Source organism: Nelumbo lutea, chromosome 1 (genome assembly GCF_056320005.1).
Source record: "Nelumbo lutea isolate HS-2025 chromosome 1, American lotus-T2T, whole genome shotgun sequence".
Taxonomy (NCBI): domain Eukaryota; kingdom Viridiplantae; phylum Streptophyta; class Magnoliopsida; order Proteales; family Nelumbonaceae; genus Nelumbo; species Nelumbo lutea.
In genome coordinates, this window is record NC_142684.1 from 134,566,935 (window position 1) to 134,581,885 (window position 14,951).

The window sequence follows — 14,951 nt, forward strand, 5'->3', positions numbered from 1 at the left end:
GGCCGGTCTAACGATCGAGGTATTGTTTCGGAGATTTTGGGTTGGCAATGCACTATTGGTCTAACTCAGCGGACTCTCCTCACAGGTCGTTGTGGATTCCTACGGCTCGGCTGGTCTCTAAGATAGGTCGCCACAAGCTAGGGGGTCTATCAGTTCGGCCCAACCGAGGTGAAGGTCGACCTAGGTGAGGTGATCTAGGCTAATTTGTCAAGCTAGCTTGCTTAATCAGCGCTGAGGTGTTACTTGAAAGCCACATGTCGCGATGTGATTAGGAGGACCGAATTACCCCTCATTAGTTGGTATTACTCTTGAATTTTCACTAATAAATTGTCACATGTTCAAATTTTATAAAATTAATGTTAACTTCATTTTTTCATAAAAATATAATATTAAAGTAAATTTTAATCAATTTTATTAATAATATATAAAATTTTCATAATTTTTAATCTATTTAATATTCAAATTTGATGCGAATTCGACTGGAAATAACGGTTTAGCCCATGTTCAGAATTTTTAACCTCAATTTATGGTTGGGGTACGTATTTTACATTTTGAATGTTTATAGATTTGCCGTGGAATTCAGAAATCTTTAATAGGCCTATCCGTACTTTTCCGAAAGGCGAAGAATGAAAGAGTTATACGAACTATGAACAATTGAAAAAAAAGAAAAGAAAAGAAAAACTAATAAACGAGTCAGGCAAGTCGCAAGCGCAGGCTCAGCTTCTCGTGCTCATGCTCCCGAGAGAAGATCAGAGTCTCCCGCCACACATCCTTGCACATGGAGTTGCCGGAAATCGTCCAATTTGCTAGGAACTTCGCCGTCATGGTTAGGATCCAGGGCCCGGTAAGTTTCTCTCTCATGGGTTGTTTGTTCAAGATGGTTTGATTTGTTATTTTATTATATTTCTAGCTGTAATATTTGATCAATTCCAGGACCCAAAGGGTCTGAAGATGCGGGGGCATGCTTTCCACCAATATCAGTAAGTAAAGCAATGAAAATTAGTTAACACTCTGATTATATGAGCTTTGGGTATTTGATACAGTTTGTTGAATTATCTACTATTGGGCTCAGGTCTGGCATCACTACCCTTTCGGCATCTGGAATGTTGTTGCCGAATTCCTTTAGCGAGTTTTCAATCTTTAAGCATGCCCTGGGTGGTATTGAACGGAAATCTTCGTCTGGGTTGGCTCTGGTTGTTACTGTTGCATCAATCATGGAGCCTTTCCTATCTTTACAGTATCGAGAGAGCGCTGCGCAGGTTGAAGTCATTTCTTTTCACGCCTTATTGGTGCTTTGAATGTTTTGTTGAGGTTAATGGGTGAGGTTCTTTTAATTTGGCTTGTTGAGTTTTAGCTTCAGTTGGGTTTATTGACTTGTTGTCAATTTTCTGCAGGCTCCCCCTGAGTTGATTCCTGGTGCTCAGATTGATGTTATGGTAGAGGCATAAAGTGCTATTTGTATTTCTTTTGAAATGGAAGGACTTTATCCTTAATCCTTGTTTTTACATAATTTCTTCTGTTTTCTGTCTTTGGAATTTTAAACTAACACATTCTATTTCTGGTTCAAGACAAAGGTGGGCGAAAATCTTGGTGAAACGGACAAGGGAACTCCCCTTTGGCTCCGGTCAGAACTTTTAGCACTGGTATTCATCAAAGATTTGTAGCTTCATCTGTTTTTGTTCTCTGTACAATCTATGGTACAGCTTTTCATTTACGATTACTTGGATGCCACTTACATTTTCTGAGAATTATCTTTGTTTCATCTATTCTTGTTTTGAGTGCAATCTGTGATATAATTTTTCATTTACTATTATTTGGATGCAACTCACATTTTTTCCTAGAATAATCCTTGTGAAATCTCAGCAAATGGAGAGATTCAGATCTCAAGTGATGGGCATGAAGTTTAACAACCTTGATAAAAGGAAATTTACATGTTTCAGATGTACTCTTTATCCATTTACAGTCATGAGAAAATTAAAATTATTATATGTGCAGGCTATTAGACAAAGCCCACCTTTTTTTTTTACTTGAAACCGCAGTAATTCTGATGCTTGTGGCCATCCTTACTATTACTGGTGCATTTGAAATTTGAAAACTTTTGGCATGAGAATTTTCTCACAAGTTTACATGTTTAGTGACTAGTTGTGTACTCTATAGACTTCACACCTTGAATCTTCTAATAAGCTTTCACATTCTTTTAGGGTCCTATCTAAATTAAATTTACCACTTTTTAGGGTATATCTTCTCATATATTTAAGGGTCATTGCTTGGTCTAGTAGTAAAATTTTAGGCTGACAAACTTGAGAAATAGGGTTCAAATCTTACAGCAGCCACTTGCTCCAAAATCGTTGGAGGTAAGGTCTGTACCCAGGATAGTGAGGACCAATACTTGGTAATGGCCTTTTTATATCTTTCATTCTATTTTCATACCTTTTTGGTAACGGCCTGTTGAGTGTCAAACTGGAATTGGTGTATAATGTATTGAAATGCAATTAGTTCAGGGTTCAAAATGTTCATATAGTGAGACGACCTCAAAATTTCCACAAAGACGCATCTTTTTTTGGATGAAGGGGACATAGATGTTTGACATATCTTTATGTTAAAATTAGCTTACTTAGATTTATATATTGTGCATTGACTTGTATGTCGTAATGGTGGCCCTTGGAGGCTTGAGCACTATTTTAACATGATTAGGGAATCCATGGGGCAAATGTTAGTTCAAATTAGGCCAATTCCAATGGATTTAAATGCTACGGTGGATGAGCTCTTTTTACATATTGCTTGTTTCCTTAATTTTAGTATTGGAGGATGTCTGTTTATGTTTTTTGTATGGTAATGTACATCTCTTCATAAACACCCTTTCTTTCAGACTATCATATCGTACATGGTTTGGCTTCTGCTTCTTCAAAACATTTCTTGTTTGCCACTTTTCTTCTTTGGGTCTTAGATTTAAGAAATATTAACTTCTTTACTTGCCTTTTCTAGTTTGATTTCCAATTAACGAGTTCTTTTGATCTATTACTAATCAGAAACAAATAAAGATAAATTCTTTATTTTGATTTGACATGAAAAAGTGGAATTATGGTATTTTATCGAGTCAATTACATTACTAATGGTTAATCATTAAACTCTACCCATTTATTATATAACAATAGAAAGGGCAAGAGCCATCAACTTGATGAATAATGGATATGTGAATTTTAGTAAGTGCTCACCTTTTAGTTTAAACTAGCTTTCCTAATATTTATTAGGTCTTATGTTTTCTAGCATAAAACTTAGGTCTTTGTTTATTGTTTGGATATTAAGGTAAGAGTCAAAAGCCATCACAATATTCAAGAGTTGGTTGGGTTGTAAGATAACTCATTCTCTCTTGTTTCTAGAGCAGAGAAGTAAAGGGCTGATAATGTGCTGAGGTAGGAGGAGAGGCTCTTTGTATTCTGATTTTATTGAGCTTCAGTGTTAAACTCCAACTCTTGGGGTGTTTATCATACTTTTTCTTCTGTTTTCTTGAATATCATTAAGAGTTTATTTTACTCATATTGGAATTACTCTAATATGTCAATGTCAAGCTTTTCTTTTGGGAAGATAACCATCCCACCGATGGGCTTATTATAAGCATGGTTCAAAATATCAAAATATATTGGTCTGTATTGACCAATATGTATTGCTTTTCTGGATCACCGTTACTCTCAATAATAGGGGTTAGGTGATTTCAATTGTTTTACACCTTATGACTGATGTGACATGTCACCTGTCGAATTATCAAACCAAAAAGTAAAAAAAGGAGTTTTGATTAAAATAAACTCTTGATATGCAATGTGTTGAGAGTATTGATGCTTTGAACCTTGATTATAAGCTCACATCTTGGTTGTTGTCATTTGCATGGTCAAGTGGCTGTTATTGGCTATGCCTTTTTTGCTAGTCATTAGTGGACCATGTAATTTGTTATGTATTGTAACATGTAATGTACTAGCGTAGGGGTATTTTTGCTTTTTCCTCTTTTATTTTGTTATAAGTTGTCGCCCTAAGTATAAATACAAACTTAGGTGCTGCCAGCCTAGAACTACAGAATAGAACTCCTCTTCTTCTCTCTTTGTTCTCTCTTCTCTCTTCTCTCTTCCTTCTTCTATTCTCTCTTTTATCTTTGCTGGACTACATGGTATCAGAGCTCTTATCTGGACGCAACCTTCTCAGATTGTGTTCTCTATCTGAAACTGGGTTATTTGATTGGAAGAGGAAGTGAAGACTCCATTGGACTGACCTAGCCTTTCAGTCTTCGTTTTTTTCTTTTTCCTCTCTTGGTCATTGTACCAAGAAGAGGTTTGTGGTGGCATCCGAATGCAGTAAGCAGTATTTCTAGGGTTTTCTCCTGGTTTTTTATGGACCGCAGGTTGTGGAATTATTACTGTACTCCAGGTATGTCATTCATATTTAAGTGTTTGACTACTGTGAATGTCACAGTTTGGGGTTGTAGGGGCTGGTTGTCTCCTTTTTTTATAAGCTGAAGTGTTTCGTCTAGGGTTTACTGACCTACAGTCCAGCTGAACCTGTTTTTTGGAGCCTTCTTAAACTACAGTGCTTTAGAAGTACAGAACTTCTGCCTCAGTCCTTTTTTCTTGGAAAATCAGCAGTAAAATATTGGGAAAAATGGCTACTGAGGATTCAACAACCTCTGGTATTACTTCCCATCAAGGAAACCTTAATGGGGGAATGGACAGCATAAATTTTTCTTTGTCTACTACCCCCTTTGATGGCCTAAATTATCTGGAATGGTCCAAAGGCATCAAACTTTATATCACAGCTAGGGGGAAGGCTGGTTACATAAGTGAAAAAATAAAAAAATTAAAGAACTAAAGTCTAGTACAGATGAATATGATAGATGGGATCAAGAAAACAACATGGTTATATCATGGCTGTTAGGTTCCATGCTGCCTCATGTAAATAAAAATTTCATATGGGCTGATACAGTTTGTGAGATTTGGGAACAAGACAAGACAAGACAACCTATTTTAATAGAGGCATTTTGCCAAGATTTATCAGCTCCAAGCAAAATCATCTACTTGTAAGCAAGGAGACCATAGCCTATCTATACTATTCAGCCCTTACTTCTGTATGGAAGGAGTTGGACTATTATCAGATTATTGAGTGGAAGAATGATGAGGATGCAAAGGCATACAAAAAAACTTGTCTTCCAACAACGAGTGTTTGTTTTCTTGTTGGGGCTGAATCCTATTTATGAACCTCTTTGGGTACAAATTTTAGGAAGTAGGGAACTTCCTTCAGTTCAGGAGGTATATGCCTTAGTTCAATATGAAGAGAGCAGAAAAAATCTAATGAATGTTTTTGAGGGGGAGCAACTTGTTGCCCTAGCTACAAGAGGGGGCAACATTGGAATGAAAAGGGAGAATCAAGGAAAAATGAGGTCAAGGACAAACTGTGGTGCACTCATTGTCAAAAGCCTAGACACACTCGGGAGACTTGTTGGGAGCTAGTGAGGAAGCCCAAGTGGGCAACCAAGAATCAAGACACTTCAAAGAAGCCTTCTCAGAAGAAATTTACTTATGCAAATCTGGCTGCACAAGATTACCAATCAAATAATCTGACTACTGGAATTTCTCAAGAGCATCCTAGTGGTTCTGATCCCAAGTGGGCAACCAAGCATTTTATGTGTGTACCTCTTTTCCTGAGTCATCTTGGATCATTAACTTAAGGGATTCAAACCATATGATTGGTAAGTCAAATTTATTTTAGACCTACTATCCTCTCTGGGAGGGATAAAATGAGACTTGCTGATGGGTCTCTATCCACTATTGTTGGTCAGGGATTTGTATTCCTTCCTAATGGCCTTGTTTTACTCCATGCCCTTTACGTTCCCAAACTTCTTATTAATTTGTTGTCCATAAATAGTATTACTCAATCCTTAAACCGTTGTATAACTTTTTTTCCTCGTTCTTGTGTTTTTCAGAATTTAGCCTCGAGGAGGACGATTGGTAAAGGAGATATGGTTGATGGCCTCTACATCTTGCTGGTCCTGCGGCATCAACTCCTGTGAGTCTTATGAGTCAGTCTACAAAATGTCAATTGTGGTTGTGGCATAATCTCCTTGGTCATTTGTCCTTTGAGTCTTTGAATGTTATGTTTCCTGAACTTTTAAGTCTGTGTCTATCATTAGTTTACAATGTCAAACATGTCAATTAAGTAAGCATTGTAGAACAACTTTTCCATCAAATAATAAAAGATCCGCTTTGCCTTTCCATGTTGTCTTTTTTGATGTTTGGGGCCATGTGAACATACCTACAAAGGGTGGGTACAAGTATTTTATCAACTTTATTGATGATTATTTGAGATACACTTGGCTATATCCTATGCATTCTAGAGAAGAAGTACCCAAAATTGTGAAAGATTTCCACCGCATGGTTTTTGTTAGAGTCGGTTGTATAAGGGTAGTACAATCCTCTTATATTTAGTTATATATGTACTGCTCAACTGATGTGGATCTCACTTAAGTGAGGGCACAATGGTAATCCTTGTATATCTTAGAAGAGTATAAATAAAAGAAGGGTCGACTAGAGGGATTTGATTTTTCTCTCTAGTTCGGCTGTGACCTTTTCTCCTTTTTTCTTCTCTTTCTTCCTCTCCTTCTCTCTCTTTTGATCTGAACATATATGAACATCTAATCTGAGTTTTATCATGGTATCAGAGCCACGATAATCAGTTCAGATCAATTGTCTCCTTTTCTCTATGTTCTGCGCATTCCTTTTTAGGGTTTTGCAGAATTCTCATTGATATTTAGAGTCTTCTAGAAAGAAGGAAAAGGACTGGTCGTTTTCTCCTTTTGGGGGTTTCCATGCCTCTAATGAATGCAGTTGTTGTGGTTTTGTGTGGTTGGTAGAAAACCCTCTACTCGCAATTCGAAGAGGTCTGGTTTTGTGATGGTGACAATGCAGACTTGGTATCCTTTACTTGACAGGTACATGATCTTCGAATTAAGTTGTGGTATGTAGCAAGGTTCTTTTATTTGTTGCAGAACAAAAAGTATTATTTGTGAGGTGTGTTGTGAGGGTTTCTAGTGCTGACAGTAAACGACAATAGTAGTGTTGTTGCTAAAAGTGGTGAACAGTTGTGAATATTGTTGCTGAAACAGTGGTGAATGGTTGTGAGTGCTATTGCTGAAGCCTGGTACTAGGAACCCTAGTGGTGTTCAGTCATTTGTGTGGAGTGTGGTGATTTATTAGGGTAGTAGAGTAACAATTTAGTGGTACAACTTCCCCCTTTTATGTGCAGTTATGGGAGACAGTAGTGAATACAAATCAAGTGTGATGGTGCCTTCTGATTATCTGAATGTGTAGATGACATCTATAAAACTGAATGGTGAGAATTATGTCCCTTGGGCTAAGTCTGTTGAAGTTTTCCTGAAAGCCAAAAAGAAAGTGAAACCAATTGATTCTTCGGGATATGATGAATGGGAGCAGGAGGATGCTCACATTATGACTTGGCTACGAAACAATATGGAGTCCAAAATTAGTGCGAACTTCATGTTTTTAGATACAGTCAAGGAAGTCTGGGATCATGCAAGGAAACTATATTCTGGACAAGATAACACTACTAGGGTTTACTAACAACAAGGGAATCAGAGTCTTGAGGACTATTATGCCAGTATGAGAAATTTACGAAATGAATTGAATGTTTATCATCCTCTTACACCTGATGTCAAAATTCAGCAACAACAAGAGAGCAGTTGGATGTGACCATATTTTTAGTAGGGCTGAAATTTGAGTATGAAGCCGTATGGGCACAAATATTAGGTGGATCTGCTCTTCCCTCTCTTGAGGAAGTGTTTGCTCGTCTTCGGAGAATTTCGGTTGGACCCACAGAGACTTCCACTATATCAGATAGGTTTGCATTTGCAGTTACGAGAGGGGGAGGTCGTGGTGGTAGAGGAGGTTAGCATGGTCGTGGTAGTGGTGGTGGACCCATGTATGGTTGTGGTGGTGGTGGAATGTATAATTGTGGTGGTGGTCGTGTTGGAGGGTGAGACTCAGGGGGAGCCCATGGTAGGGGATGTGGTAATACTCAAAGAAGGTGTACTCATTGTGGTATGGAGGGACAAACTATCAACTTTTGCTACAATCTACATGGCCCACCTTCAACTTGGGCGAATCATGCAACTGTAAATGGTGGTAGCTCAAGACAAGATTCTCAAATCACTGATCAGATCCCCACTACATCTACAGATGCTTCTAGAAAGGAGATGGTGAGTGTTTCATAGGATGAGTATGAGCGGTTCATTTAGGGTGTATCTCAACAGAACACAGCTACTCATGTACACATAGGTACGACTTGTCTGACATCCACATCTTCCCGTTGGATTATAGATTCTGGAGCTTCTGATCATATGACTGGAACTCTAGGTGTGTTTTCATCCATTTCTCCATCCTCCACTTCCCAATCTGTTACTCTTGCCAATGGCTCTACATCAGCCATATATGGTGTTGGTAATGTTGACACAAACTCATTATCCCTCTCCTCAGTTTTATATGTTCCCAAGTTTTTCTTTAACCTGATGTTTGTTAGTAAATTGGCTCAGTCTCTTAATTTCTCAATAACTTTTTACGCTTCCTCTTGTGTGTTCAGGATCTCAAGACAGGGATGAAGATTGGTGGAGGGCATGAAGCTGGTGGACCGTATTATCTTAATGGAGGTGGTTCGACAACAACTCTTCAGTTATCTCTCTCCCCTCATCAGTGGCATTGAAGATTTGATCATCTGTGTCTTAGAGCTCTTCAGTTATTTGTTCCATCATTGCGTCGTCTTTCTAATTTAAATTGTGAGTCGTGTCAGTTTGGGAAACATCATCATGTTTCCTTTAGTCCTAGAGTTGATAGTCGTACTTCGAGTCCTTTTTCTTTAGTTCATTCGGACATCTGGGGTCCAAACAGAGTAGTGTCTTATAATGGTTATAAAGTACTTTGTAATTTTTGTTAATGATTATTCAAGGATGACATGGCTTTACCTTATGAAAGAAAATAGTGAATTGTTTTCTATATTTTAGAAATTTTATGCTGAAATTCGCAATCAATTTGGTGTATATATTAAAATTCTTCATTCTAATAATGACCGTGAGTATTTTCCCACACACTTTCAAGAATATTTGGAACAACATGGCATTATCCATCAAACCTCATGTACCTACACCCCTCAACAAAATGGAGTGGCTGAAAGAAAGAACTGTCACCTTTTGGAAACTACTCGGTCCCTCTTACACCAGATGAATGTCCCTAAACCCTTTTGGAGTAATTCCGTATTTACATCTTGCTTTCTTATTAATTGCATGCCCATGTCTGTCATTGAAAGTCAGTCCCCTTTCTCTGTTCTGTTTCCCACGTTGTCTCCTTTTCCCCTTACTCCCAGAGCTTTTGGATGCGTGTGTTTCGTTCATAATCTCGGGCTTGTAATGGACAAGTTAGATGCTTGATCCACTAAGTGTGTCTTTCTTGGCTATTCCAGGACTCAAAATGGTTATAAGTGTTATAACCCTTGTTCTCGGTGTTCTTTTGTGTGTTTTGATGTTACATTTTTCGAGTCTGTTCCTTTCTTTTCCAAGTTGGATACTTCTCCTCTGTTGCCGTCACCCCCTCTCCTAGTTCCTGTTGAGAATTCCATTCCTCTTGTTCCAGTTGTGACCCAGTCTTCGCCTCTAGTGCAGCTACCTAAGAGAGGACCACCTATCCGGCAAGTGTATACACATCGTCAGGCATCGGCTCCTCCCCTAGCTTTGTCACCGTCGACAGATCCGGCTTGATCCCACCCTAGCCCCAACCCCAAGTTCTGACCTTGATCTTCCTATTGCTTTGCGGAAAGGTAAATGCAGTTGTACTCTCCATCCCATTTCCAATTATGTTTCGGTATCTCACCTTTCGGCTTCCCATCGACAGTTTGTTTCTATGTTATCCTCTGTCTCTGCTCCCAAGGATGTCCAGGAAGCCCTCATTTCTCCAGGATGGCGCCAAGCAATGGAAGAAGAACTCTCGGCCCTGACTCGTACTCATACGTGGGACCTCACCACTCTTCTTCTTGGTAAGAATGTGGTTGGCTGTAAGTGGGTGTACACGGTTAAATACTTACCTGATGGGAGTGTTGAACGATTGAAAGCTCGGTTAGTTGCCAAAGGTTATTCACAGTAGTATGGTATTGATTAAACAAACACCTTCTCTTCGGTTGCCAAAATTGGGTAAGTTCGTGTTCTAATTTCTCTTGCTGCTATGTTTGATTGGCCCTTGTTTCAGCTTGACATCAAGAATGCTTTTTTGCATGGTGATCTTCTTGAGGAGGTGTACATGGAGCAACCACCAGGGTTTGTTGCTCAGGGGGAGGGTGAGAAGATATGTAGACTTAAGAAGGCTATTTATGGACTTAAACAATCTCCCCATGCATGGTTTGGGAGATTTAGTGAAGTGGTGAAGAAGTTTGGAATGAAAGTGTCAGGTTGACCATTCTGTATTCAGCTATGAATTAAATGCTGTGAAGATTCTCTTGGTGGTATATGTAGATGTCATTGTCATCACAGGTAGTGACAAACCAGAAATTGATAGGTTGAAGAATTACTTGCATGATCACTTCCAGACAAAGGATCTTGGCAAATTAAGATACCTTCTAGGGATAGAGGTTATATGGTCCAAGAATGTATTAATCTGTGCCAGAGGAAATAGGTTTTTGGGTGCTAGACCAGCTGAAACACCTATGGAACTAAATGTTAGATTGGGTAGTAATACAGGTGAGGAGTTTGAGGATTCGAAAAGGTACATAAGCCTGGTGGGTAAGCTTAATTACCTAACCATCACTCGACCTGATATCTCATTTGCGGTCAGTGTAGTTAGTCAATTTATGTAGAATCCTAGAATCCCACATTGGGAGGCAGTCCTAAGGATTGTGAGGTATTTGAAAGGTGCTCCAGGTCGCGGTTTATTGTAAGAGTGGAGGAAATCTTGAGATAGAGGGATACACGGATGTTGATTGGGCCAGGTCCATATTTGATAGAAGGTCCACTACAGGGTATTGCACTTTTCTTGGTGGGAACTTAGTGACATGGAAGAGTAAGAAGCAGACAGTGGTAGCAAGAAGCAATGCGGAGGCTGAATATAGGGCTATGGCTCACACGACATATGAACTAGTGTGGTTGAAGCATCTACTAGAGGAGATGGGATATTCGATTGACACTCCTATGAAGCTATACTGTGATAATGAAGTTGCAGTTCATATCTCCTCTAATCCAGTGTTTCATGAAAGGACAAAGCACATAGAAGTGCATTGTCACTTTGTACGTGAGAAGGTGCTTAGTGGAGTGATAAGCGCAACATATGTGAACACAGGGAATCAATGGGCAGATCTGTTTACCAAAGGGTTGAATCGGGGAAGAGTGGACTACATATGTAACATGCTGTGATTATATGACATATACTCACTAGCTTGAGGGGGAGTGTTAAGAGTCGGTTTTACAAGGGTAGTACAGTCCTTTTATGTTTAGTTATATATGTACTGCTCAGCTGATGTGGCTCTCACTTAGGTGAGGGCACAATGGTAATCCTTGTATATCTTAGAAGAGTATAAATAAAAGAAGGGCCAACTAGAGGGATTTGATTTTTCTCTCTAGTTCGGCTGTGACCTTTTCTCCTTTTTCTTCTCTTTCTTCCTCTCTTCTCTCTCTTTTCCTTCTCTTTCTTCTGATCTGAACATATACGAACACTAATATGAGTTTTATCAGTTTTTACTCAATTTCATGTTGAAGTACAAATTTTCCAATCAGATAATGCAAAGGAATACTTTCATCATGACTTAGCTGAGTTTTTCTCCTCTTATTTCTTCATAGAAGCTTGTGTGCCAGAACACCACAACAGAATGGTGTTGCCGACATCTTCTTGAAGTTGCCCGTAGTATGATGCTTCACATGAATGTTCCAAAACGATCTTAGGTTGATGCTATGATGGCCACAACTTATGTTATCAATCGTATGCCATCACACCTCTTGCAATACAAGGCCCACATCAACTTCTTTTCCCTCAATCCCCCATATTTTTTATTCCTCTACGTGTGTTTGGTTGTAAGTGTTTTGTTCATGACCTATCTCCAAACTAGGGTAAGTTGGACACGTAGTTGGTTCCATGTGTTTTTTGGGTTATCCATCTTTCCGGAAGGGCTACAAATGCTTTAATCCTGTCACACATAAGTATTTTGTATCGATGGATGTCCTTTTTTGAATCTGAATCCTTCTTCCAAGCCTCTCCTCTGGGGGAGAATAGTGTGGAGGAGGAGAGGCAAGCTCCACAAGTTTCTCTTCCCTCTTTTCCTAACACCTCTCCATTTCGTGTCTTCTTGAGGCACCGTAAGGGACAAATGAATTCAAAGGTTGTGGAGTAGCTAGAGACTATACATCCAACACCATTTGACTCTTTGAAGGAAAATCTAGGTACTCTTGTTCCCCTTGACATGACTGAACCTATTGCTGTTGATGATTCTACCAAGGATTTTGATGTCCCAATTGCTCATAGGAAAGGAGTTAGGTCATATACTACTAAGCATCCTATTGCTTAGTTCTTGTCCTATGAAAACATCACACCCTCATTTCGTGCTTTTTTGATTGCCATCGATTGTGTTTCCATTCTCAAAAGTATTGTAGAAGCTTTATCTATACCTGAATGGACATATGCAATGAAGGAAGAAATTTGTACTCTACGCAAAAACAACACTTGAGAGTTGATGAATCTTCTTGTAGCAAGGAGCCAATGGGTATTCACAGTAAAGCATAGAGTAGATGGGTTGATTGAGAGGTATAAGGCCAGATTAGATGCAAAAGGGTATACACAAGTGTATGGGGTCGATTATGCAGAAACATTTGCCCCAATTGCTAAAATGAACACTATTTGGATTATGCTATCCTTGGCTGTTAACTTTGATTGGGAACTCCGACAACTAGACATAAAAAATGCGTTCTTGAATGGGGATTTGGAAGAAGTATACATGATTCAGACTCTCGGATTTGTAGCACAAGGGTGTGAAGGGAAAATTTACAAACTAAAAAAATCTTTGTATGGTTTGAAACAATCTCCAAGGGCCTAGTTCAACAGATTTCACTTGGCTCTTCAACAAATTGGGTTTAAGCAGTGCCAATCTGACCATACTTTGTTTGTCAAAAGAAACTAGAAGAATGTTGTGGTATTGATTGTCTACGCTGATGACATTGTGATTACAGGAAATTGGGACTCTGAGATTCAAAAAGTTAAAGAATCCCTTGCTGTGCAGTTTGAGGTGAAAGATATGGGACAACTACGCTATTTCCTTGGTATTGAGGTTGCCTGCTCTAAAAAGGGCTTCTTCATCTTTCAAAGGAAATATGTCCTAGATCTCTTGTAAGACATTTAAGAGCTAAGCTTGCAGATTCCCCTATTGATGAAAACCATTGATTTGGTGATTGTAATGGAGAACCAGTGACAAATGTGAAGAAGTTTCAAAGGTTGGTAGGAAGACTTCTCTACCTATCAATGACTCGGCTAGATATAGCTTATGCTGTTGGTGTCCTTAGTTTATGCATGCACTAACATCTTCCCATGTAGAGGCACTCGAGAGAGTACTCGGATATCTAAAGAAATATCCAGGAACTGGGTTATTATTCAAGAAACATGGTCGTATGGAAGTGGAAGTCTACATAGATGTAGATTGGGACGGAGCAGTTGATGATAGAAAATCAACTACCGGATATTGTACCTTTGTTGGTGGAAATTTGATCACTTGGAGGAGCAAAAAATAAAGTGTAGTGGCCAGATCTAGTGTTGAGGCCGAGTATAGGGCCATGGCGCATGGAGTTGCTGAAGTGCTATGGGTAAAACATTTGATTGGAGAGTTGGACTTCTCTATTGATGGTTCAATGTCTCTCTACTGTGACAACAAGGCAGCCATTAATATTGCAGCCAATCCAGTTCTTCATGACAGGACCAAGCATATTGAAGTTGACAAGCATTTCATAAGGGAACAACTTGAAAGGGGGGAAGTTTGTAATCCTTACATTAGTTCCAAGGAGCAATTAGCTTATGTCCTTACAAAGGGTCTTCACTATTTGCGGCATAATGAATTGTGTGACAAGTTGGGCTTGATTGACATATATGCTCCAAGTTGAGGGGGAGTGTTGTAACATGAAATGTAATAGCGTAGGGGTATTTTTGGTTTTTTCTCTTTTATTTTCTTATAAGCTTTTGCCCTAAGTATAAATATAAACTTAGGCGCTGCCAGCCTAGAACTACAGAATAGAACTTCTTCTTCTTCTCTCTTCCTTATTCTATTCTCTCATTTATCTTTGCTGGACTACATTATGCATCACTTTTCAACCATGGTTATGGTAGGTATAACCAATAATATGTTTCTGCAAACATGTATAGCAGTGTCGTCATGCAAACAACAGATGTACATTTGTGCATACCATGTGATGCAGGACCTCCCAAACAGCAGCTATTTAAGTAGTTTGGATGCATCCTAGTTTACCAATAAAGTAGGCTGGACAGAATTAGGAGAGTTCAATAATCAGCAAACTAGAAAAACAAAGCCAGTAAATTGGTGAAAAAGGGATTTCAAACAAGGTCTATAGGAGGCTTAAGTGAAGCGAATGTTGATAGAAGTCTAGAGGGTACGTGGGACATTAAATATGTAATCTCTAACACTCTAAGAGAAACGCAGAAAGCTTAGAAATAGAAGTAAAGAAGGAACTGGAAAAGCAGTAAGAGAATAAATAAGAAATAAAGAGAAGAAAGAAAAAGGTAAATTGGTAGAAACAAGGCAAAGAAGATAAAGTTTAAGACTAGTGACAGAATGAACCAACATTAAGATAAAATTGTTAAAATATCTGTTGTACGGATAAATTAGATCCTAATGGAGTCAGCTCATTATATTTCTCTAAGAGTTAGCTC

The 14,951-nt window shown here is 38.8% G+C and overlaps 1 protein-coding gene across 4 annotated transcripts in view; it reads left to right on the forward strand.

Annotated features, from left to right (window-relative positions):
• The first annotated feature begins 618 nt into the window (after window positions 1-618).
• The window catches only part of DEG15 (protease-like protein), a 44,907-nt gene continuing 30,574 nt past the window's right edge, over window positions 619-14,951 (forward strand). The window contains exons 1-5 of one of the 4 annotated variants that reach the window (XM_088942692.1): window positions 619-844; window positions 934-980; window positions 1,073-1,259; window positions 1,395-1,436; window positions 1,569-1,643. In XM_088942692.1, the coding sequence (XP_088798818.1) occupies window positions 779-844; window positions 934-980; window positions 1,073-1,259; window positions 1,395-1,436; window positions 1,569-1,643 (417 nt within the window). In that variant the 5' untranslated portion in view covers window positions 619-778. Of the gene's footprint in view, window positions 845-933; window positions 981-1,072; window positions 1,320-1,394; window positions 1,437-1,568; window positions 1,698-14,951 lie in introns of those variants that run through there. The other 3 variants (XM_088942699.1, XM_088942709.1, XM_088942720.1) reach the window with 3 other exon arrangements.